The following is a 24436-nucleotide window of genomic DNA, read 5'->3' on the forward strand; positions in this document are numbered from 1 at the left end:
CGGTTTTGTCATAACTCCCTCTATGCATTTTTGCATTTAGAATAGCTCTGAAACTGGGGGCGAACAAGTCGCTGGGCGCCAGTGCGTGGATATCTCAATTGCAAAATTAAACAATATTTCTATCGGGCGCCTACAATGGACTAGGCTGGGTGAACTCTGAATATGAACTAGATGACTAACCTTATGCATATGTAGAAGAAGAAACATTCACAAAAATCCATGACATGACCTCTCTTCTTGATAGCTGTTGAAAACTGCATGGAACTGACAGGGATTGTTTTGTTAAATAATAAATAAATAAATACATTATGCTGCTACCTTCTGCTTTTCCCAAATACAATGTAGCCTAAAGGTGTACCTTTCATCAGTCCAGTTGCAATGGATGGACTGTGATGAACTGCCCTACTTGTGATTGTTTAGATATTTTAAAGGTTTTATAACAATGCTACAAATGTTTTGGCAAGTGCTACAAATCTATTCACCTTTGCAGCACCAGTAGGCTACTTTGTGTGTGGCCCGCAAACACACATTCCAAACAAGCATACACAAAAGTTTCAAGAGTGGGGGATGGAGTAGAAGATGGAGACAAATTCATTTATATGATTTATTTTCGCGGAATGGATGTACAGGACTGAGCGGCGGTCATATTTTGTACCGCTATGCGGTACATCTAGTTTAATTTAAATTTAGACGATTTATACAGACAGTACCTTCAGGAAGTTTACCGTTCGCCGCCATCTTGAATTTAGTCACGATAAGTCGAGCAACGAGTACGAATGTACAGGTATGATAAGGGATCAGATTCCAAAAATAATTCCGTGGAAATGCATGGATTCCAGTTGCTTCCAGTAGCAGCACTTTAAGTGTCGCTGTCCTGATTAAGGTTGAAAATCAGTAGCACACTCGCTGTTTGCTGTTTGGTGGCAATTATTTATTTATTTATTTGGGGGTGTTACAAACTTCAAAATTCAAAATCACATTTTTTTCACAAATCGCACCCTGTCTATATGTTCAGGTAGAAAGCACTTTCCATCGGGGTGAAGAAAACTAGTGCTGTTAATGGAGCAGATGAGCTCATGTAATTAGTTTTTAATGAAGAAAGCTCATTATACTCAAATAACTATGTTGTATGATACACTTCCTGTCAGCACACTGTTGACAATATTGCAATCACAATATATGAAACATCACACGTAGCACTGAGGGAATGCAGGCACAGAGCTGATCTCAGATCAAGGACACTTGTTTATGTCCAGTCTACGTTCTAAGCAATTTTGAAAGTTCTCTCTACGGAAAGCCACAGAGCAAATGTGCTGTGCACTTTTTTTTATTACCTGCAAAATGCATTACAAAAAGTTCTGCCAGGAAAATCAACCATCAACAATCAATCATCAATTTATTGGGTAGACAATTTAGAGTATTAAAACACATTCCATACAGTGATTGAGACTGTGGATCTGAAGTATAGTTATTAATAAAGGCGTCTGCACTCTATCAAAGTCACAGAACAACTGTGCCAAGCACTTAGTTAGGAACAAAATTATTCATACCCCTGGCAAACATTGATTTAATGTACATTTTCTCTTTGTCAATATGCTTGTTATGACTGAAAATGACACTGCCACATGCCAAAATGTTGTAAGACAATGTGTTAGAAACATGGAATCAGAAATAGAAGCATTTTCCACTTTTTAAAACATTTTTATGAAAAATGGCATGTCCAAAATTATTCATACCCTTTTTAAATAATCAGTGGAAACATCTTTATTTGCCATCACAGCTCTCAAAATGGTTCTTATAATACCTTCCAAGCCTCTCCATGTCTCCACAATGATTGTAGACCACACCTTTGTAGCAGAAATCCGGGTTTTGAGGCAGGAACGATTCTTTGCCATCACTCTGGCCTTGTGCTCACTATTTTGACATTTTTATACCATTTTTCATGCCACACTTTTTTTATTCCATGTTTCTCCCATATTGTCTTACATTGTCTAACCTTTTGGCATGTGGCAGTGTCATTTTCAGTCATAACAAGTATATTGATAAAGAGAAAATCAACATTAAATCAATATTTGCCAGGGGTATGAATAATTTGATACATTATTTATTACATAGCTGTATGTATGTATGTATATATATATATATATATATATATATATATATATAATAAATAATGTATCAAATTATTATTTATTTATTACATAGCTGTATGTTTACATTAAATCAATATTTGCCAGGGGTATGAATAATTTGATACATTATTTATTACATAGCTGTATGTATATATATATATATATATATATATATATATATATATGCTCAGACACATAACACTCACTATAAATACACAGGCTCTCAAATACAAATACTCAGACATACTCACAAACACACTCTACTAGTGTTAATTTTGACACATATTTTTAATTTAGTCTTAGTCTTGTGACAAAATGTCCTTTTTAGTCTTTGTCATATTTAGTCATTCAAATATCATTTTAGTCAAGTTTTAGTCGACTAAAAGTCTCGTCATTTTAGTCTAGTTTTAGTCAAAAGAAAACTAAAGGTATCTTAGTCTTAGTCAGTTTTAGTCAAAACATTTTAGTCTTTTTTTATTATAACAAATTATTTCTGATTACCATTTGAGTCAAGTGTTTCACACATCTCAATTTTACAACAATATTGTGTGTCCACAGGGCTACTCGTCTGTTATAATTACTCATTTTTTGTCAGTCAGTATGTTTACATGCACAGGTAAGTCAAGTCAAGTTATAGCTCGGCTGGGATTTGACCATTGACTGGACCACTGTCATGATATTCGTAGACCAGTGTTTCTCAAAGTGTGGTCCGGGGACTACTGGTGGTCCGCAAGCTATCCCAAGTGGTCCGCGAGCAGACATGGTAAAATATAATATAGATGAGTTGTTTGCAATATTGAACTACTTTTATGTAAATCCAAACAGTTCTGCAACACTGTCTATGTAAGATATGCCAGTTTAAATCATACAGTATGAATCCTCTGACACAATAAGCAAAGTGCAAAGACAATAAGCAAGGTGGTTCAGTGAGTAGGCCTATTGTGTAGACTAATATACTGTTGAAGTTTTTAGCTAGGGTTTGTTAAGTGGTCCTTCGTCTGAAAAAGTTTGAGCAACACTGTCGTTGACCCAAATATTAATGTTTTACTCCGCCACGCTAGATGGCGATATGCGCCCAAACGCAACACATTCCCCAAACAAACTCTCCATCTTAGCCATAGCTAACTTGCTAGCGAACTTTCCATATTAGCTTGCTTGCTAGCAAACTTTGCATCATCAGTGTAACTAGTTAAATAGTTGACATTACATGCTGAACATTTTCGTATGGACATTCTGGGGGATGTTAATTTGTATCAGTGTTTCCCCTACAATGTATTCATCAGTGGTGCAGCGCCGCTCCTGAAATTCAAGCACCACTGCAAAAAAAGTTGCCTAATTAAAAAAAAAAATAAAATAGACGCAAGTGATCTTCAGGAACAGCTGCCGTTCGTTCAGGTTTCATGTCAACAAATAATAGTAGGCTAACGTTGAAGACGCAGTCAGGGATTCCACAGATCACGCTTGTTTGTGTTTATGTTTAAGTTTATTAGCAGACGCAATTTTGTGCAAAAAATGTAGCCTACATTATGTTAACCAAGGAACAAAATTAAACATGTGAGATAGCTTGCCCCTACCTTCAGTAGCCTATTCCCAGATAAATTCCACGCATTGTTTCGTTTTTGTTTGTGATATAGGCAATGCTTTCAAGCCCTGTGTTGCTAACATACCTAGTCTGTGAAACTAAGGTCTAGCTAGCCTATTGGTGGGTTTAATTGAATATGAGTAATAGGGCAACCATTTACATCTGAGATAGTTTGTAATTCCTGTAGAGCTCACCAAAATTATAGATATGATACAAGACACTTATCTGCTATAATCCAAGATAGATTTTCTTCCAGTTTTTCACCATGACATGGGAAACATAATTCATTTCATCCACATATTCTTATGCACCATGCACAACAACGCTACTAAGTTAGCTTAAAACCAAAGATTGTTAAGGCGGAGCAAGATACTTCGTCGTAGTTCATGTCTATGGGCGCGAAATGGGGATCGAATCCTGTCTGCATAAAGAGGCGTGTCGATGGCGTATTGACAATGTCACGTTGCAACCGACCAACAGCAGCTGCATAAATAACGGGTGCACACCTGATATAAGGTTGATTTTCTCCAGACTGGAATGCTCAAAAATGCTAAAAATGTACCTGAAATGTTCAGAAGGGTTTGAGGATCATGAAAACGTGCCCGAAATTCACATTCCTAACTCTATAGAACCAAGACCTTAGCATATGTGGTGAAATTCTGAGCTATGCCCATAGACTTCAATGGAGCAGTCGCTGCCTCTGCTCTGCATAAAGGGGGATTTTGATCCCCCCTCGTGCGATCCGGGTTCCCGGAAGTGGCTCCTGATGAAACATCTTGCTCCGCCTTAACAATCTTTGTTAAAACCGTGAGAATCAAGCAAGCCTCACGGGCGTCACAACATTAAAGTGACAGGCACTCAATTCGACTTCCACAGCACCAATACAGTGTAATGACATGAAAGAGAAGTCTATAGTTTATACAGTGCTGTACAAAAGTTAAGACACCCATGCTGAAATTGACTAAAGGGAGGAATAAAAAACATAGTTTGCCTTTTGTCTTAATAATAGGACATCAATTATTTTTTAATGTATCATGTATCGTAAATAAATACATTTTATTATATAAATAAATGTCTTAACTTATGCACAGCACTGTGTATTCTAAATAGTAATAGTTTGTACAGTGGCCTACAGTGTACAGTTGTACAGTGGCTAATTACTAATAATGTAAATGAAAAAGGTGAAAGAAAAACATGAATAATCCTGTTCAAGTACTGCAATAATCATGTTTTGTAAATGCTTGTGTTGATGGTTAGTCATAATTTGTAACTCAATCTGTCCATTTCTTTCACAAAATCCACCAGAAGTCACCATTGAAGGAGTAATTTTTTCATTTTTTTTGGGGTGGAGGGGCTTCCTACGATCAACAGCACCGCTGCTGGAAAAAGTCTAGGGGAAACACTGTGTATAAGAGAAGCTTCAACTTCTGGGTATGTAGCATTGTGGCATAAAGCTTAGATAGTTAGCTTGCTAACTCTGGCAGAAATCTCCGGTGTTCTTGTTCCATATAGTTTTGTGTTGCAGCCACAGGGTTACAGCAACAGCACGTAGACTAGCCTACAGGAAAGCTGTTGAGCATGAACTCATTCGGAATATTTTGAAAACGTAACAGCTAGATATTCTGTCTTCTCATTTTGTAGACGAAAATGAAGAGAGATTTTATCTTAGTTTTTATTTTTAAAAAGTCTCGTTTTTTAGTCTCGTCTTTTTTCGTCAACAATAATGCATCTTAAGATAGTCTTAGTCAGTGTCTCAGGACATTAATGGCGTCTCGTCATCGTCTCGTCTTAGTCATGAAACGAACATATTTCCTCTCGTCTCGTCAGACGAAATTAACACTAACTCAGACACACTCACTCTGGGCGTGTGTTAGAATAGGCCACCTGCTGCCAATACGCTTTTTATGCTTCTTAAATCTAAAAGGACAGTGCTTTACTGCAGCACGGTAGAGGTCTGCGTGGGACTGATTTTTCGGTCCCGCGCCCGTCCGCTCCTGCAATATTCTGTTCGCCCCTGCATTAATGTGTCATCTGTAACATGATGTCCCGCTCCCGCCTGCTCCAGATTTCAGTTTCTTGGTTCTGAATGTAGGCTAACAACTGAAGTAGGCCTAGTCTGGTGCCTTTTTCCTCTGTCATGCTTTCGATTTCGAATTTTGACAATGAGCAGCAGGAACAAATTGAACCCACATAAACGACAATATAGGCTATAGGCCTGCTATCCGTCAGTTATGCTTAAACCCCGTTTTTTAATGCTGCCTAACAGAACATCCAGCTGAACTATAGTTATGAACACTACTTTAATCATTTCCCTATTTAATTTTACGCACATATTTAATTTGCGGGAGTGCAGTGAATCATCGGTTTGTCACGCACCTGCGAACGCACCTCTCTCATCCCACCCGCTCCCGCAAAGAGATTTCAAAAGTTGTCCCGCGCCGCACTCATTTGAGTCAGGACCTGCGGGTCTACCGCGGGAGTGCAAACCTCTACAGCACGGCAAGTATCAACAATACTCTGGACACAGGAACAGCATGGAAGAGCTCAGGATCACACAAGGATCAGCAATGCAGGTCCATGATGCAGCAGAAGTATGCAGAGGGTACAAGGGTGCTGAAACCATTCAAAGGGCACAGACACACATTCATACACACACACAGACACACGTACACACACACACAGATGCTCTTTCTTTTTTGCTCAGATTCACTCATCTTCAGCAGATCTGTTGGGCATTGCTGTCTCTCAGTCTGAGGAATGTTCAGTATTAAAACCTTTCAGGGGAGGAGCTGCCCTGTCATTATGGGCTTTGGGTCATTATGGGCCATTGTGGGCATGTACTGTGGTCATGAAGACTGCAGAGGCTCCTGACAGCCTGCCCTCCACCAGTCACTTTCTCTGAGGCCCCTGGGGTAAATGGGGCACGGGTGTGGACCTCTCGGGTGCCCTGGGGTAACTGGGGAAGGGGGGAGGATGCGCAGCATCAGCCCTGAGAGCTGGGGTACCCGTGAGGCTGGTGTGTCTTTAGGATGTGGAGAGTGTAGAAGGCCCGTGGCCTGGGCACGTACATGACCCCAGGGTACCTCTTGCGCAGGACAGGGTCATGCCAGAGGAAGGCCACCCACAGCACCACCAGAGCCATGGCCACGGAGAAGCTGGAGAGCAGGAAGAGCCCGTTGCTGTTGAGGCCGAAGCCTCTGTGTCTCTGCTGCACCACCATGGCCGCCATGGCGAACAGAGTGAAGGTGAAGAGAATAAAGATCTGCCCCTCGGTTATCACGCACCTGGGAACAGGAAGAGAAAAGCCTGAGTGTTATTCTCAAGCCCCCTGCCTGACATGTGGACAGCTCGGACAGCAGGCCAGTAATGAAAACAAAATTCTTTACATAGAATTGTTCACTGAAATGCTCAGAATTTAGGGGTGGGCTTCTCCTAGCTTTATTTGTCATTGCAAAAAATACAGTGTATTAACAATGAAATTCAAGGTGCCACTCCTGATCAGTGCTTTTAAAAAGAAGAAATAATTAATAAAATATGTAACAAACAAACACCCCCATCCCCTACCTATATTTCACTCTCTCTTTTCTCTTTCTCACACACACTCACCCACCTCATATACAGCACACGTATTAAGAGATACAGACAATGATTTACTGACACCCTCCTATCCCTCCCAGACAACACACACCCTTCCGCACACATATGTGTAATCTAGCAGCAGGTTTCAGCATAAGAAAGTACAAAAATCCCTGTGGAAACCTCTGCCAGGCGGGTTAGGTTATACCTAGGAGATTATTAGGATTAAAATATATTAGGATATTAGCTATAACATCAAGATGTGGATTTTGGACAGAGAACATCTGAATGTTCCTACCACAAACTACCACTGTGCAAGTCTGGAAAAGAAGTTCATTTTACAAGATTCAAATCCACTGAAAGACTTGTGAGTCTGGGAAAATGTAGGCTTGTACCCAGGGGGCAAAACTCCCATTTTGTGTAATTTTCCAATTTACTGTTACAGTAATTACAATTACATGCTGCAGAACCACCTAATTTGTTACATAAACACAGTTTCCCATAACACATAGTAGCGTAGCCACTACTCTTAAGCATCTAATATACTGTATCTAGATTTATTTAAACAAATGTTTCTGGATTAACATATCCTGTCTCTGGATGGCTCTTAAATATAATGGATGATGCTATTCTGCAGTTCAAACTACTGCAAATGGACTGACCAGTAAAAGAGAGCACTAGGCCCAAGAAGTAGCCAGGCTGAGTACGGCATGCTTCTCTCCTCCTCGCTGTGTGTGAAGCAGCCGGTGAAGTACAGGAAGAGGATGAGGAGGAAGGGGACTCCCCTGAAGAAGAGTAAGAGCGGTTACTGAAACAGAGAAAGTTTGGATTCTAAACAAATCACAAAGTATGCACTGCAAAACCTTGGGTATCACGTACCACATGACATGACCAAGGCCCTCGTCATAGTAAGACACAAGTTCAAAAGAGTAAATCTGAAACAAACAGAACATTTCCAGGTCACTTTAGTCCAGTCCAGGGCAGAGGACTGGGGGTAGGCTTGGTTCTATGGTACGAGTGTTCGGGGCATGATGACAGGGACAGGGTTCTATGGTACCAGTGTTTTGGGCGTGACGTTCTGGATGATAGGGTTCTCCCGCAAGGGCAGGTGTGGCTGGTACCCACTGAGGATGAGGCGCTGGGTGATAGAGTCACCCACCAGGTGCATGCTGGTTCCCATGGCAAAGATGATGATGCTCAGTTGCATGGCAGAGTGGGGCAGCATCTTGGGGCTCCGCTGGGTGATCTTAAAAAGGAAACAGCAGTCCGTCACACAGGAAACAGCAGTCACTCTCACAGGAAACTCTGCATTCACACAGGAAACAGCAGTCAGTCAGTCAGTCAGTCTTAATTTGCGCTAATAAGTTTTCTATCGCTCATTTGCACGTCAATCATATGTCATCATATGTCATATGATAACATATGTCACTGCAGGAAACTTAGTCACATACAGGAAACTCAGCAGTCACTCACACAGGAAACAGCTGTCAGTCACACAGGAAACCCAACAGTCAGTCACACAGGAAACTCCGCAGACAGTCAGTCACACAGGAAACCCAACAGTCAGTCACACAGGAAACCCAACAGTCAGTCACACAGGAAACCCAACAGTCAGTCACACAGGAAACCCAACAGTCAGTCACACAGGAAACCCAACAGTCAGTCACACAGGAAACCCAACAGTCAGTCACACAGGAAACCCAACAGTCAGTCACACAGGAAACCCAACAGTCAGTCACACAGGAAACCCAACAGTCAGTCACACAGGAAACCCAACAGTCAGTCACACAGGAAACCCAACAGTCAGTCACACAGGAAACCCAACAGTCAGTCACACAGGAAACCCAACAGTCAGTCACACAGGAAACCCAACAGTCAGTCACACAGGAAACTCCAACAGTCAGTCACACAGGAAACCCAACAGTCAGTCACACAGGAAACCCAACAGTCAGTCACACAGGAAACCCAATAGTCACATACAGGAAACTCAGCAGTCAGTCACATACAGGAAACTCAGCAGTCACTCACACAGGAAACAGCTGTCAGTCACACAGGAAACCCAACAGTCAGTCACACAGGAAACTCCGCAGGCTCACAGGAAACCTATGCAGCAAACAGCTCTCAGTCACACAAGAAATAGCAGTCAGTCACATAGGAAATTCAGGCACTGAGGGCTCCATAGAGGTGTGTGCGGTGTGAGGGCAGATGGGAAGGGTACTGTAGCTGTATGGGTGTGAGAGCACAGATAATGTTCCTTTTGCACACATACCGGTACACCCTGCTAAGGTCAGTACCTTTAGTAGCAGCAGAGCAGTGAGGAGGTTGGAGGCCAGGTGGATGTAGTCTGCAGGACTGGGCCTGTTCGGAGGACACCACTCCACTGGACACATAATCTGACCAAATAAACAATCACTTAGCGTTGGACATGTAGTACAGGTGTGACGGCACGCAGTGTCACGTAGTGCAAGACAAATAAGTAAACCAAATCTAACATTAATAAGAGGGAGTACTCACTATGACAATTGCCCTTCCACAGTAAAGCAGCCAGTTCTGCATGGTGAAGTACAACCAGAGGTTTAAGTGGAAGGGCGGATTCCTCAAGGAGACGTCTGGGAGGCCGAGTCTGCCACATCCGACATTATACAGAACAGTGAGCCATGGAGCTTGGGAAAGGCCAGTATGAACATAATCTGGGAGGTTCCTTCTCCTCCTTGATATCAACAAATGAGCCTCTACATTTAGGTTACATCTTGCAAAATGTTATGATACCTACCACATCAACACTTTCAAATACAAATCTTATATCAATCAGAGTTAGCCATCACATGAAATAGCAAGCAAAAAATAAAATCAACACAACTTGAATTCCAAAACCAGAGGTACAACAATTTGAAACAAAACCAAGAAATGGTTGTATTGGACCTGCAAAACTGTGGCCAGCTCTGTGCATGTAAGGAAAAGCTCAGAGCATCTGATACGGCAGTGCAGTGCAGTGCTCAAGAGAGTAGCTCTGAGCCTCTAGACCGCAGTACATCTTTCCAACAGCAGGTGGAAGCACGGGCCCAGCCGTGGCAAGGGGTCAGGGCTGGCGTGAGGTGGAGGTCGGGACACCCGGTCACCTCCCCTTTAAACCCTCATCTGCAGCTCTAAGCCCTCATCTGCAGCGTTAAAGCCCCATTCGCTCACAACTGCTTTGGTCATCTATCAGCACCATCCCATGTGTGTCTGTGTGTGTTAAGTTTTGTGATTTTTTTCTGTAGTGATGTTATGTACGTGTGTATCTGCATGTATGGTACTGAAACACTGTACCCATATGCAACGCTTGCTCTAAGTATAAGTATACTCTTTTGATCCTGTGAGGGAAATTTGGTCTGACCATGCTGCGTCACAAGAGTGACTTGTTATTCACTGAGAGGACAAGATTTCAAGTTTTGGGGTGGCTGCTGAATTGCCTGCTAATCCCTTTGCAATGTTTGAATGCTGAGCTTTTTCAACCCCTGCAGTGCAAAAACAAACTATAATCCCCTCCGATCTGTTTCTGTTAAATCCTCACCAAACAAGTCTCCTGCTACAAGGAGGAAAGGTTAGTGTGGGCAGGGTGTGAGCAAACAGCGACTAGCCTGCCCACTCGGAATAGAATAACTTGCAAAACAGAGTATTCATCTTCCCTCCTCACAACAAGCCTCTCAACACATCTGGTCTCTTCCTGTCTGGGCTATACGTATTGCACTAAGCAAATACATTTATCCAAAATAAATCCTTTGATAGTTTTAACCCACTGGACCATTCCCTTATCTTTTCATTCAGGCTGCATTTCCATAAACTAGATAAAAGGAAATATATAGACAGAAAATGTAAAGGTTCAATGTAAAAGTAATAAAGAAGTAAAGAAATTCAAACCTATATGGTACAGAGTTGGGTCGTTTCCGTATTGTACCATAGCATCCTTTGCCATGTGCCGTGAAGACATCCTTTAAGAGTACCTTTTCAGACCGGTTTGTGTTGATTTGCATCCCGGATCCTATTCAACCAAGCGGTGATTGAGAATTTTGCTGATGAAAAATTACTTCATAAAGGATAACAGGAGCAGTTCTCTCTCTTTTCCTGTTCTCAAAATCAGAAATGGATGCGTATCCCACCACACGCTGAATTGAAATGACATCCAATATCTGTAGTTTTTGTTTCCACTCCAGCAGTTGCAGGTTGTTTTTGAATTGCTGTAAATTCCATAAGCACCATTTGCATGTTCTCCCTGTTAACGCATCATCCGAGGGACAGAAGAGGGGAAGTGCTGTACACTGAGGATAAACGTTAAGCTGTAATCCTCCATGGAGCCACCCGCCCATTTTCAAAAGCTAAAAATAATAATAATAATATAGTAACCAGACAAATAAAGCTCAAACTATAATTAATAATATTCAAATACAGACTTCCCCTTTAAGTCCTATGTGTGCACTCATTCATTTAAAATGAAACAAACTATTTTTACATTTAAATACATAGTGAACTGAACTTGTTAAGTACACTTTTGAAATCCTCCATAAATGTGCCAATATGTTCCAAGCCCACTGAGGATACATAGGCATCCTTGAAAGTTCTGTGAAATGAAGGACTTTGTCCTTAGTAGAATTTGATGGATGCTTGACATTGGAGCAGTGCTTCAACAAGATTCGATGACATCCTTGAAAAAGCAATTGAAGGATTCCTTGAAGGACATTGAGAAACGGTCTATGTATACCACCAGGCTAATACTTCCCCTGTAAGTCCTATGTGTGTATCACCAGCCTAATAGGCTCTGTCCTATTCATGGGACATCCAGTGAAAACGATCAAACGCCATGTGTGAGTCAGAGGCATAGACAGTAAAAGAAATGGGATTCCTTTCAATGGGAGGGCATTGAGTCAAATAGAACGATTTTTCAGTTGGTCCCCCAGTACTGGGCGAGACTCACACTTAACTTCGCGGTATAGCCATCGAACAGGAATCTTGTAACTCATATGATAGATACACAGAAATTCTTCACACACTTCCCTGCAAAGTCATCAAAGTTAAACATTTATTTATGTATTATTAGGCTATTAATATCATCCTCACCAAGCGTGTTAATGTTGAAGCTACCATACATGACCATCTTCAAAAACAGTCAACAAAACAAAAAGTTATAGCCTTGAAGCTAATCTTTTTTCCACTTTTCCATCCACGGTCAATCCGGCCGAAAACCCTGTAATGATTAGTGCCGCTTTTTAAAAAAATAAGTTTTTTTTATTATTATTAGGTTGCCTCTGTGTAATTTTACCCCGAGCTAGTAAAATGATCTTTGGCTTTACCTTAACATTGGCATATGCTAGGTTTTGCTTATGAGTTACCGCCATAGACAGTAAGGTGGACTGAGCTTCTTATCCAAACAATACGGTTATCTCCCCTACGGCGAAAAGAGAGATTGTGAGCTTCCCTCCAACTGAACAAGACGGGGTCGGATGAGGTAGTGGAGTCTGTTTTTCCTTTGTAGTGTTTATGTGGATTTACAATATGCACAGGATATATGTTATATGAAGTTATGGTATTTCAAAAATCCTAGAATGAATGGACTTCTATGGAGTTAGTCATCCAGCCTTTGATTCTTCTCGTCCCCCTTGGTCAGAGGTCGGAAACTGGGGCTAGATTTTGCTAACAGAGTTGGCCAGTTAGGGGCTTGTCATCACTTTTGTCGTCATGTTGTAGTTCATTTGTAGTCCATGTGGCCTTTCATGTCCAACAGTTTTAATGTGAACTTGGGAATTTGCCGTTTTTGTCACCTGAAAGCTGCATATCTTTCTTTCACAAGCGTCTTACACTATATTTTAAGCAAATACAGTTGTTTATTTAGGATTAGTGAGCGTATGTTTAAACCTTTGTTGTGGCATCCATGATTGTCACACATTCCAACGGAAAAGCACATGAACACTCGCTGTGGGAAAAACAAAGTAATCACGGGGGCCGTCTTTGTCATTCCCAGGTGCCATGAATTCACCATGCACTAGCGTAGTGACGAACTTCCGTTATTGTCTAGAAGTTTGTATATCCATTTCCTGTTTGCTGTCAATAAACACCTGAAGATGAGTGCTTCAGTTGTGCCAAAACGTGTCCTCAGTCACCCTGTAAGTTCAATGTGTGCACCAGCCTAATACTTCCCCTGTAAGTGTAATGCGTGCACCAGCCTAATACTTCCCCTGTAAGTATAATGCGTGCACCAGCCTAGTTCGGGTCCCAGATGATGACTTGATGTTGCATGTCGTGCCCTTGGACAAGGCACGTCATCTGCATTGTCTCAGTCCGTCCAGCTGTAAAATGGGTACCAGCTTTTGATGGGGGATACCTGCAATGGACTGGTATCCCGTCTAGGAGGAGTCTAGCTCTCGTCTGCTTAGCACCACGGAAACAGGAAAGTCCAATGTGAGACCAATACTTCCCATGTAAGTTCAAGGTGTGCACCAGCCTAATGCTTCCCCTGTAAGTCCTATGTGTGTATCTCCAGCCTAAAAGGGGCTTCACATTATATGCGGCATGCGCTGCGCTGACCGCTAGGTTGCATTTGGTTGAGATAATGTCCCAAAGATTTTTGTTGTGGTGGCCGCTGGGTTCAGTGCAAAAGACCTATGATTTACAGCATGCCGTGGTCAAAGTTCGACATGGTTCAACTTTGACCGCGGCACGCGCAAGAGCGGCTAAGGGGCAAAATGCTGCAGTGGCAGACCAGTTCTTGCACACGCAAGCCATTGACAATAATGGGTTTCATAGCGCAGCGCTGCCGCTTGCACGTGTACAATGTGAAGCCCCCTTAATGCTTCCCCTGTAAGTCCAATGTGTGCACCAGCCTAATACTTCCCCTGTAAGGCCTATGCGTGCACCAGCCTAATGCTTCCCCTGTAAGTCTTATGTGTGCACCAGCCTAATGCTTCCCCTGTAAGTCTTATGTGTGCACCAGCCATCTCATGACCTTATTTGCTTCCTCTCTCCTTGGTCTTTCCTCCTCCTTGTGCCCTTGAAAAGCTTGACGTCATCGAGGATGTCTCATCTGTCTAACTGCTACCAGGAGAGAAGAGAAAGGAGAGAGAACAGATACATGAGGAAGCAGAGGTGCATCTTACATGGAAGCATTTTCAGTCAGAATGCGCAATAATATGCTTGACTCATCATCAACTACAATGACAACTTTATCAAAAAGTTGATGCTTGTTTTGCCAATGGATTGTGTTTAAATAACAATCACTCGTCCTGAGAACAGCCAAAGATGAACTCATTCACAGTATCAATACCAAATCATTCTATGTGTTCACAGGATGTTTTTAGGCTTTTGTAGATCAATATTCTCTGCGATTTCCACAGATTTAAAAATAAAGTCGCCTCCATTTGGTTTGAAATAATTTAAACTTTTTAATATGCTGTTTTTGGGTCGGTTCAGCATACAAATTCCATTTATTGTTTCAACCAAGCTCTGATTATACGCAATAATGTTTTGATGATTAATCTTATTCCCTAATTCCGTACACTATTATGACAAGGTGGTGAAGCTGCCGCATCATCAGTAACTGACCTCTCTTAAAAGTGATGTGTCAGTGAGCAGAATATCTTATGTCTCATATCTGTCTGTCCTTCCATCTGTACTGCATTGCTTCCTCGTTTCTTTCACATGATTGATTTGGAGGAGGGGCTAGGAAATAAGGAAGGAAGAGAGAATGAACAAATACGAGAAATGAGAAGAAGACTATGGTGGAGCATGCGGAATGGTGGAGCATGTGTAGTAGCCTATGGCACAAGAAAATTGCTAGAGAATTGCCAGCGGAAAGGTGTGATGAAATGCAATAAGTGGGTTGACCCAGGTTGGACAGCCCACACATCACTGGTGGCCACTAAGCATAGACTACTGTATTTGTTATCACTGGTGACCACTAAGCATAGACTATTTGTTATCACTGGTGGCCACCACTAAGCATAGACTATTTGTTTTCCATGATCAGTTGGTGGCCACCACTAAGCATAGACTATTTGTTATCACTGGTGGCCACCACTAAGCATAGACTATTTGTTTTCCATGATCAGTTGGTGGCCACCACTAAGCATAGACTATTTGGTTATAGACTATTTGTTTTCCATGATCAGTTGGTGGCCACCACTAAGCATAGACTATTTGTTATCACTGATGGCCACCACTAAGCATATTGTAGGCTATTTGTTTTTCATAATTAATTGTATGTTAGCCTAATAGCAACACATTTTAGGCTCTAAACATGATAATACACCAACATGTCTCATAATATTCTGAACATCCATTTAATCTGAAACTTTGTAGTCAATGACACACTGCCATATAGGCTTAGGCCAGCAGTTTTCAAATGGTGAGACATGCCTCCCCTAGGGGGTGCCAAAGAGCCTCAGGGAGGTGCAGCACAACGGCTCTCATCTGTACTGTGCTGTACTGCTGCGTGTTATTGTGAGTGTTTTCTTTGTGGGTTTAAAAGATGTATCGCTTTTTAGTGACTACAGTACATATATCTATGGTAAGAGAGAAGACTGGGCCAAACAAAAATGTAGGAAGTATGACCATGATTATTTAAAGTTTGTATTTTCGTGGACCGGGGCTGATGATGCTCTGCAAAAAGGTATAATACATTTTTTTGGTGATTTATCTCAATCTCACAATGAAAACAATGATGAAAAGTGCAACCTTTTATTTTTTTATATACCTGTTTTTATACCAACTTCACCAGGGGTGCCATTCATTCTGGAGGGCACTGTATGTAGGGAGGCTTATATTCACCCAATTTGAAAACCCCTGGCCTCGGTCCTTTATGGAAAATCCTATTGAAAATGGTGAATTTTAGGAAAAGTTCCTAAGCAATCCAGAGGTACATGCTTGCTCATCTTCACTGCCATTAACAAATCACAGATAACTGTGAATAGCTCTAACCTATAGGCCTAGATAACCTTTAGTGTGAGTGACATACTGTACCTAGGCCCTACCTAACATGGAAAAAGCTGACAGTTTCAGGGCCGGCTCTTGGCAGGGGCCAGGGTGGGCTAAGCATTGTGTCTTGCCCACCCAAACAAAATCAAGAATTGTTTTTATTTTGGTCAGCCAATACACAGATTTTTCAGTTGGGCATTTGTGCAGTGTGCAACAAAACCCAGCTTGGACGTAGAGGAGTATTGACAAATAAGGCTTTTAAATTTGTGTTTTCAAAATAATCTTTAAAAATGGACAGAATGTATTTTTTTGAAGTTGGAAGACTGTTAAAGTCTTAATGGCTGTGCAACATTTAGCCTACAGGGGGTTAATACATTTTTAGAGTGTAGGCCTATTTGCAATTTCACCACCCAAAAAATACCAGGTGGCACAACCAAAAGCTTCTAAAAAAACACACAGACTTATTTGTTTTGGTAAGTATACCTGAGAGTGTTTACAGTGCTTAACTAACACATTATTTTAATGTGAGTTCAATAGATTGGGCACTGACAGGGATGAATAGGAAAGATAGGTAGGCGAAAATGTATCGTCGGAGAATCGGAAAACGAGACGTACACTTCCGGGGTTTCTTGTGCGTGATTTTCACCAGCTTCACCAAAGGTGGCAAAGGTTAAAGGTAGCTGGAAGTGTTTTAATCTCAAGTCAGAAGCTAGTTACTGGCTAGCTATCTACCTGCAGTTATCGAACACGTTACCATAGTATAATATATGTAGTCCAAGTGAATTACGCAGAGTCGTTAAACGAAAGGTTTGACAGCAAAGACAGTAGCAGCTAGAACTACTTCACAGGCTAACATTAGGATTCGGTCGTGGTGATAGTTACTAAGCTAATATTTCGTAGCTGGTAGCTTGCTAGCTCCAGACGCTTCGCTTCGCTAGATGCTTGTTTAAAGCAAACCATACAAGTTGTCAAGCTAACAACTCGAGTGGATGAGGCAAGTGAACTCTTGCAAGATTCATTAAATTTGTGCGGTTTTTCGTTTAACGTAAACCGTTCCAACGATAACGAGACACTTTCAAAGTAAGCTATCATACCAGCACCGTTTCCTGTTGGCTATCCAGCCAAACGACAGGACAGGCTAACTTGAACTAGCAGCTAGCTGATGTTTACTGATTAACATAGAAGCTAAGCTTGGTCGAGCGACTTTTAACCTGCAAAGATGTTACTTCGCCTCAACAGAAAATCGGTGGACCAGTGACTTTCACTTGCGTTATTGATCTTGATTGTACATTTTAATGGGAGGCGAGCTGCTTATCGGTGCAACCCGTGGGCGATACTTGTGGAGACGAAGGAAGTGCCACTGTCCTGAATGGAGTCGCTGGCCGGGTATGTTTACAAAGCGGCTAGCGAGGGCAGAGTCTTGACATTAGCCGCACTGCTGCTGAACCACTCAGAGACCGAAACGCGATACTTACTCAACTATGTAACTCATCTCGCCGGCCAGCGGTCTACCCCGCTCATTATAGCTGCTCGCAACGGTCATGAAAAAGTTGTGCGGTTTCTTCTGGATCACTACAGAGTGGACACGGAACAGACGGGCACTGTAAGATTTGATGGGTTAGTATTTGTTGTCTTTTATTTCTATGACTTTTGTGACCTCCAGTATCCTGTCATGAGTAAAACACTACGAGGTTTTCCTGGTCGGTGTTTTTGGCGGCAGGCTGATTGATGTGTGTCTGTATGTTTGTCAGATACGTGATTGATGGAGCCACGGCCCTGTGGTGCGCTGCAGGGGCGGGTCACTTTGAGGTGGTTCAGCTCCTGGTGTCCCACAGTGCCAATGTCAACCACACCACCGTCACCAACTCCACCCCGCTGCGAGCCGCCTGCTTCGATGGACGCCTCGACATTGTACGCTACTTGGTTGAGCACCTGGCGGACATTAGCATTGCTAATAAGTACGACAATACCTGCCTGATGATCGCCGCCTACAAGGGCCACTCGGACGTGGTGGACTTCCTGCTGGAGCGGGGAGCCAATCCCAATGCCAAGGCCCACTGTGGCGCCACCGCCCTGCACTTCGCTGCCGAGGCCGGCCACCTGGACATCGTGAAGGCACTGGTGCAGCGACATGCCTCCATGGTGCTGAATGGCCACGGCATGACACCACTGAAGGTGGCGGCAGAGAGCTGCAAGGCGGACGTGGTGGAGCTGCTGCTGCAGCATACGGACTGCGACGCTGGAGAGCCGCATCGAGGCGCTCGAGCTGCTCGGTGCCTCCTTTGCCAACGATCGCGAGTACTACGACATCCTCAAGACCTACCACTACCTGTACCTGGCCATGCTGGAGCGCATGCGCGACCACGAGCACCCCGTCGTCAAGTCCCAGCTGCCCCCCGTGCCGGCCTACGGCGGCCGTAGCGAGTGCCAAAGCCTGACTGAGCTGGAAGCCATCCGGCTGGACCACGACGCGCTGCACATGGAGGGCCTGAAGGTGCGCGAGCGCATCCTGGGCTCTGAGAACATCGACGTGTCGCACCCGATCATCTACCGCGGCGCCGTCTACGCAGACAACATGGAGTTTGACCGCTGCATCAAGCTGTGGCTCCACGCGCTGCACCTGCGCCAGAGAAGCAACCGCAACACGCACAAGGACCTGCTGCGTTTTGCCCAGGTGTTCTCCCAGATGGTGCACCTGAAGGAGACGGTGCAGCCGGCCGACGTGGAGCAGGTGCTGAGCTGCAGCGTGCTGGAGATCCAGCGGAGCATGGCCCGCATGGAGAGCACACCGGAGCCCGAGCTGCCCGCCGCCACCGACAACCTGGAGTCCAACATCTTCACCTTCCTCTACCTGCTCTGCATCTCCACGCACACGCAGTGCAGCGCGGCCCAGCGCGCCTGCATCAACAAGCATGTCTACCAGCTGCTGCAGTTGGACCCGCGCTCGCGAGAGGGCTCCTCGCTGCTGCACCTGGCCATCAGCTCCAGCACGCCCGTCGACGACTTCCACACCAACGACGTGTGCAGCTTCCCCAACGCACAGGTCACCAAGCTGCTGCTCGACTGCGGAGCCCAGGTGAACGCCGTGGACAACGAGGGCAACAGCCCTCTGCACATCATCGTGCAGTACAACCGGCCAATTAGCGACTTCCTGACGCTGCACGCCATCATCATCAGCCTGGTGGAGTCCGGCGCCCACACGGACATGACCAACAAGCAGAAGAAGACGCCGCTGGACAAGAGCACCACCGGCGTCTCCGAGATCCTGCTCAAGACGCAGATGAAGATGAGCCTGAAGTGCCTGGCCGCTCGAGCCGTGAGGCAGCACCACATCACCTACCGCAACCAGATCCCACGCACGCTCGAGGAGTTTGTGGAGTTCCACTGAAACGGTGACTCTTTTATACGAGAGCGCGTTGGCCTAGAGTTCCTCTGCCACACAGCTGACTTTTGTTTTATATGAGCCCATGCTCTACTAAATCCAGTGGTGCTGAAGATGCTGTTTTCTGGTTCTTTTTGCCATATGTCTAAAATGCACACACCTGGCTCATGTGTGAAGGACTGCTTGTTTTAAAGGACTGAGCCAGGTGGGTCTGTGTGTGTGAGGACTGTGCCAGGTGCATTCTCCTGTGTCTGTGTGTGTGTGTGTGTGTGTGTGTGTGTGAGAGAGAGAGAGGGCCTGTGCCGGGTGAAATGTCTGTAGTGGCAGCTCGCTATTCGTTCCCACCCAGGTGAATGTGTTCTGTCTGGAAGCCATTTGCACACTTCATCCCGGGTTACTGGTGTGTCCTTTAACAGGTGTGTGTATGAAAGGTGTGACCTGCCAGGTCATGTCCCCACCAGCGCTGTCTGACCCCTGTGAGGGCTGACCTCTAGATGGCCGCAGCAGGAGAGACCTCCACTGCACCATCAGCCTACTCGGGCTGCTCTTAGCTTTTAACAACTGGTTTTATGATTATCCTTTGGTATATTTGAAATACATACTTTGGAATATTTTGTTTTAAAAAAATGTTTATTAAATTATATCAGAAAATCAACTATTGGACAAAAGAAATCCAACTTGAGTTGCCATGGAGTGCTTGCTTCGTCTGTGTGTTGAATGCAGAGGTGCAAAAGGTCCTCTCCTCCCCTCCCCTCCCCTCCCCTCCCCTCTAAGCACTCCTCTCCTCTCTTTGGTGATCAGGCTTGTGTGTGTGTGTGTGTGTGTGAGCAAGCGAGCGAGAGAGAGGGCGCGCGCAAGCATGTGTGCGTGTGTCAGAGAGAGAGAGAGAGACTGAGACAGCCACCTCAGAGAGACAGCATCCTTCAAGCTGTCAAGAGTGAGAACAGATTCGAATGTGTCCATGTCATTGTGAAGGATCAGGAAGACAGAAAAAGTGTATGTGTATGTGCTGAGCATTGCTTTGAATGTAGAAGCTCCCCCCCCCTCTTTTCACCAGCCATGGTGTCCCTATTGCTTGAGATTGTACCGCCTGAATGTGTCGCGCTGAGGTGGAGGAGAGGTCTGCTTCCCCACACACATGGGAGACAACTCCAGGCGGAACAATAATGTGTTCTATTTATTGCTAACTTTTTGGGTTGGTTTGCCTGGTCTTTATTCCTTTTTTTTTATTTTGGAGACCTTGTAATTAACAATTACATCTAAGATGCTATGAATGAGAGATTTTAATTTAAAGGTTTGACAACCAAAGGACTGACTTTCTTTATATATATTATCCTTACATCGCCAAACTCCCACCAGTGTTCAGATTGTCATGGAGAGATTGTCATGTTGATTTGTGTCTGTGCTCAGTGTTGGACGACATGGTCAGTGTCTGTGCTCTCAGGGTGGGAGGACATGGTCCTTGTCTGTGCTCCAGCAGAGATGGATTGTCACACTACAGCTGTTTGTTTTCTTAATAAATGAGACCTCATCATTGGCTCCTTTCTCCGTTTATAGCACAACTCCTGACGCCTGTGTGTGTGTTTGTTTGTTTGTGTGTGTGAGAAATTAGTGTGGACTTATACTGTATAACAGCACACTGCTGTTTTGCTACCAGGTCTCTGTACTACAGACAGAAATGGAAATTATATGTGAATGCATCATAAGGCTCACTGAGATTTGTCTCTAAGGCTACACAAAGACTGCTGTCTGCACTTTTGGGTCCTCGGCTGAGTTTGAAAGGGAGGAATCAAACAGACCTTTAAGACTGGGCTTACCTTACGACTAGTTACAGTGCATGAAAATGCACTGTTCTGTTATCCGAAGTATTCTTCTTATTATTATTCTTCCCACCAAATTTCTGCGTGTAATTCAGCTTCAACCGTTTAACGTAGAAACTTTGTTCAAACTTTGTAACGTAGGTCTTGAAAAGGACACTTGAGGAATGTATTTTTCACTTTTGTTAACTTTATACTTTCTGAGATATTAACAAAAAACAAGCTTATTTTTCCCCATAGACTTTACATTAGCACTATGACATCACAATGGACTAATTAACTTGATTTGCACCTGTATCAACCTCCAGCTGCTCAACTAGGACCCATCAAAGGGCCAGTTAAACTGATTGCACCTGTATCAACTGCTTTCTGCTTAACTAGGCCAACTCTGTGTCTCCATTCTACAAGAATATAAGGCACATTCCATCCAACTTTCTATCCATTCATCCTCTTCAAACCATTCACTCATCCACCTATTAAACTATCCATCAACATCCATTAAACAATCTGCCTGTCAACATCCATTCAACTTTCTGTCTATCAACACCCATTACACTATCTACATTCAACTTTTGAACTATATACTCTGTCTCAGGCTTTTAAGCATACAATCTGGCTCTCTTAAGACTACTATTTCCTCTGCCCACAACTGTTTCAAAATAAATGTCCTCACTACAATAATTCACTATTAAATAATTTAACTATTTAAACTACTCAACTATTTAACTGTTCAGCCATTTCAACTGTCAGTTGTTATCAACTATGACTCCTGCCAACTGTTTCCAAATAAAAGTTTGTTTGGCATTTTATGTTAATATACAGTATGTTTATATTTTCATGCACTGGTAATTTCCTCGAAATTACATTTTCTAGTTTTAAATAACATTCAGTTGCAGAAGGGCTTGGATTTGAATTCCGTGTTGTTTGTAGTTGAACACAGCATGACCACTGTTAAAGAGGCACATTTGTGCATTTTCCAACATAAAAACCCTGACAGATGAGCAACAGTAGAACTAGCCCTTTGTTTAGATGGTGCTTGGCCACAAGCGTTCAGTCTGCATGGCTCGATGGTGTTTTATGCCCCCAACGTCGTCTTCCAGGCAACACTGCCACCGTCGACTTAAAGGCACCTTATCCTAAACCTAACCCCAACCTTAACCCATGGATTACCATAGCGCCTTCCAGGCAGCGCTGCCTTGAAGACAATGTTGGGGGCAAACAGAAATGTCTGCATGCCAGCTCTATGGGTTTCACACCAGCCATGCCAGCTGTAAGGGTCTTACCTAAGATGCTTCATTGCACATCTTCCATCAAATGGAGAGGCTTAGCCCTCTTAAACTAGCCTGTGAGATGTCTGCCATCGCCCATACACAGGACCTTTGTGGGACGTTTAGAGACGCATAATGAACACACACACTTTTGTGTACATAGGGCATGCACAATGTAGGGTACTGCAATGTGGCTGTGTGGCACACACTATCATATTGTCTACTAAAAGCACAAGGTAATAATAGTTTTGCAAAATTGTTTTTACAGTTTAATAATAATGCCTCTCATTGTGAACTGTGCTTCCCTTTTTGTGTTAGTGGGTAACACTATAAGTTATTTACATTCTTCAAGTTTGTCTTAATATACATTGAAAAGTGCATCAATATAACATACATTTCTGAAAAGATAATTCATCCACAAATAATCAGTTATGTGACCCCTCACTCACTACACATGAAGTCAACCAAAGAAGATAGCAGATTCCAAGCCGAGGACTGTGCTACTGTGCGTTAACTTTAGCTAGGTCAGCAAAGTGTTTTTAAAAGCAAGTTACATTACAGCCCTCATAGTTCTTGATCCTTCAGGCCGATGGAAGAAGTCTGAGCCTTGTGTGACTCAGCCTTGTATTTGAATGTCTGGTATGGCAGCTTACTTCGAACATGGCTTATATTAAAGTATACAACTAACTAACAATACATTATAATTCCATTCAAACCCATGTTTTATATCAGGTTGTGAAGTGCTGGAGTGTGCATGTGGCCTGGCAGAAGCATCATGGGTAGTCTGGTGGTGTCTGAGCATTGGGTGCAGTGGGGGTGGGGTGGTTATGCTATTATGAAGCCAAAAGATGACCTCTCACACAGAAACATACAGAGCCTTTTGTCCACTCTACTACACCCATCGTCCAACAGTTTTCCTCACCACACATAACCTAAATAACCTAAAAGTGCAATTTGCCATATTACTCTTTTGACACTGCTTTGTCAACGGCATTCATCTGACATGGCAAGTTCTCTGCAGTGATTTCAAACCATTGGCAAATATATTTTGAAGACTGGCCAACCCACAGCTCTGCTGCCAGAGGCAGGCTGTGATGCGAAGGCTCCTCAATTTGAATGTTCTGCAAGTGAGTGGGTCTCCTTTAAGGCAGGTGCTACAAGCTGAGGATAGCGGGACCTTCTGCATCTCTTGAAGGTGTCCTAGGTTGAGGCCAAGATGGTAAGGAGCCTGAGTGGTTGGATAAACAGGGTTCAACAAGTGCTAATTGGCTGTGTGGTAGGCAGAGGTCACACCCATGTCCACTGTCTCCCATCTGTATACCTGAGCCAAAGAAAACCCATGTGGTAGCCAGGGTTACCGTTGTTCTGGTGTCTTCTCATTGGTCAGCTGGTGTGTAGTCACCAGGGTTATCACTGTTTTAGTGTCTTCTCATTGGTCAGCTGGTGTGTAGTCACCGGGGTTATCACTGTTCTGGTGTTTCTCATTGGTCAGCTGGTGTGTAGTCACCGGGGTTATCACTGTTCTGGTGTCTTCTCATTGGTCAGCTGGTTTTCATCCCTCTTTCTTTATTTTGCCTTTTGCCAAGCTGGAGAAACAAAGGCCAAGCTGGAGAAACAAAGTTAGAATGTGAGAACAGAACACATAACTTCACTAACTCAAGAGTGAGAACAGGGCTTCCCAAACTGGAATAAGGTGCAGTGGCCTCTGGACACGGGACTTAAAGCAAGGAAATTGT

At 43.5% G+C, this 24436-nt stretch overlaps 2 protein-coding genes across 2 annotated transcripts; one reads left to right on the forward strand and one right to left on the reverse strand.

Moving 5' to 3' along the window:
* Positions 1 to 6036: 6036 nt before the first annotated feature.
* On the reverse strand, positions 6037 to 11553 carry LOC125303653 (ceroid-lipofuscinosis neuronal protein 6-like). Its single transcript, XM_048257511.1, has 7 exons — positions 11191 to 11553; positions 9805 to 9913; positions 9585 to 9683; positions 8348 to 8536; positions 8170 to 8225; positions 7953 to 8075; positions 6037 to 6998 (listed from the first exon to the last, which is right to left on the reverse strand). Exons 1-7 carry the CDS (start codon positions 11301 to 11303, stop codon positions 6698 to 6700), a joined length of 990 nt encoding a protein of 329 aa, XP_048113468.1. The 5' UTR covers positions 11304 to 11553; the 3' UTR covers positions 6037 to 6697.
* A 5292-nt stretch (positions 11554 to 16845) lies between these two features.
* fem1b (fem-1 homolog b) lies at positions 16846 to 20427 on the forward strand. The gene is given in 3 exon segments (XM_048257922.1): positions 16846 to 17850; positions 17985 to 18474; positions 18476 to 20427. Coding segments are annotated over 3 exon segments (1884 nt in total). The 5' UTR covers positions 16846 to 17602; the 3' UTR covers positions 19622 to 20427.
* The last annotated feature ends 4009 nt before the right edge of the window (positions 20428 to 24436 follow it).

The sequence above is a fragment of the Alosa alosa genome, chromosome 11 (genome assembly GCF_017589495.1).
Source record: "Alosa alosa isolate M-15738 ecotype Scorff River chromosome 11, AALO_Geno_1.1, whole genome shotgun sequence".
In the NCBI taxonomy this organism is placed as follows: domain Eukaryota; kingdom Metazoa; phylum Chordata; class Actinopteri; order Clupeiformes; family Clupeidae; genus Alosa; species Alosa alosa.

Coding starts and splice junctions, on each gene's coding strand:
- LOC125303653 (XM_048257511.1), bottom strand. CDS start 11,303: ATGCAAATCAACACAAACCGGTCTGAAAAGGTACTCTTAAAGGATGTC. Junction 8,076..8,169: donor GGCCTTGGTCATGTCATGTG/GTACGTGATACC, acceptor ACTCTTCTTCAG/GGGAGTCCCCTTCCTCCTCA. Junction 6,999..7,952: donor CCTAGTGCTCTCTTTTACTG/GTCAGTCCATTT, acceptor TCCTGTTCCCAG/GTGCGTGATAACCGAGGGGC.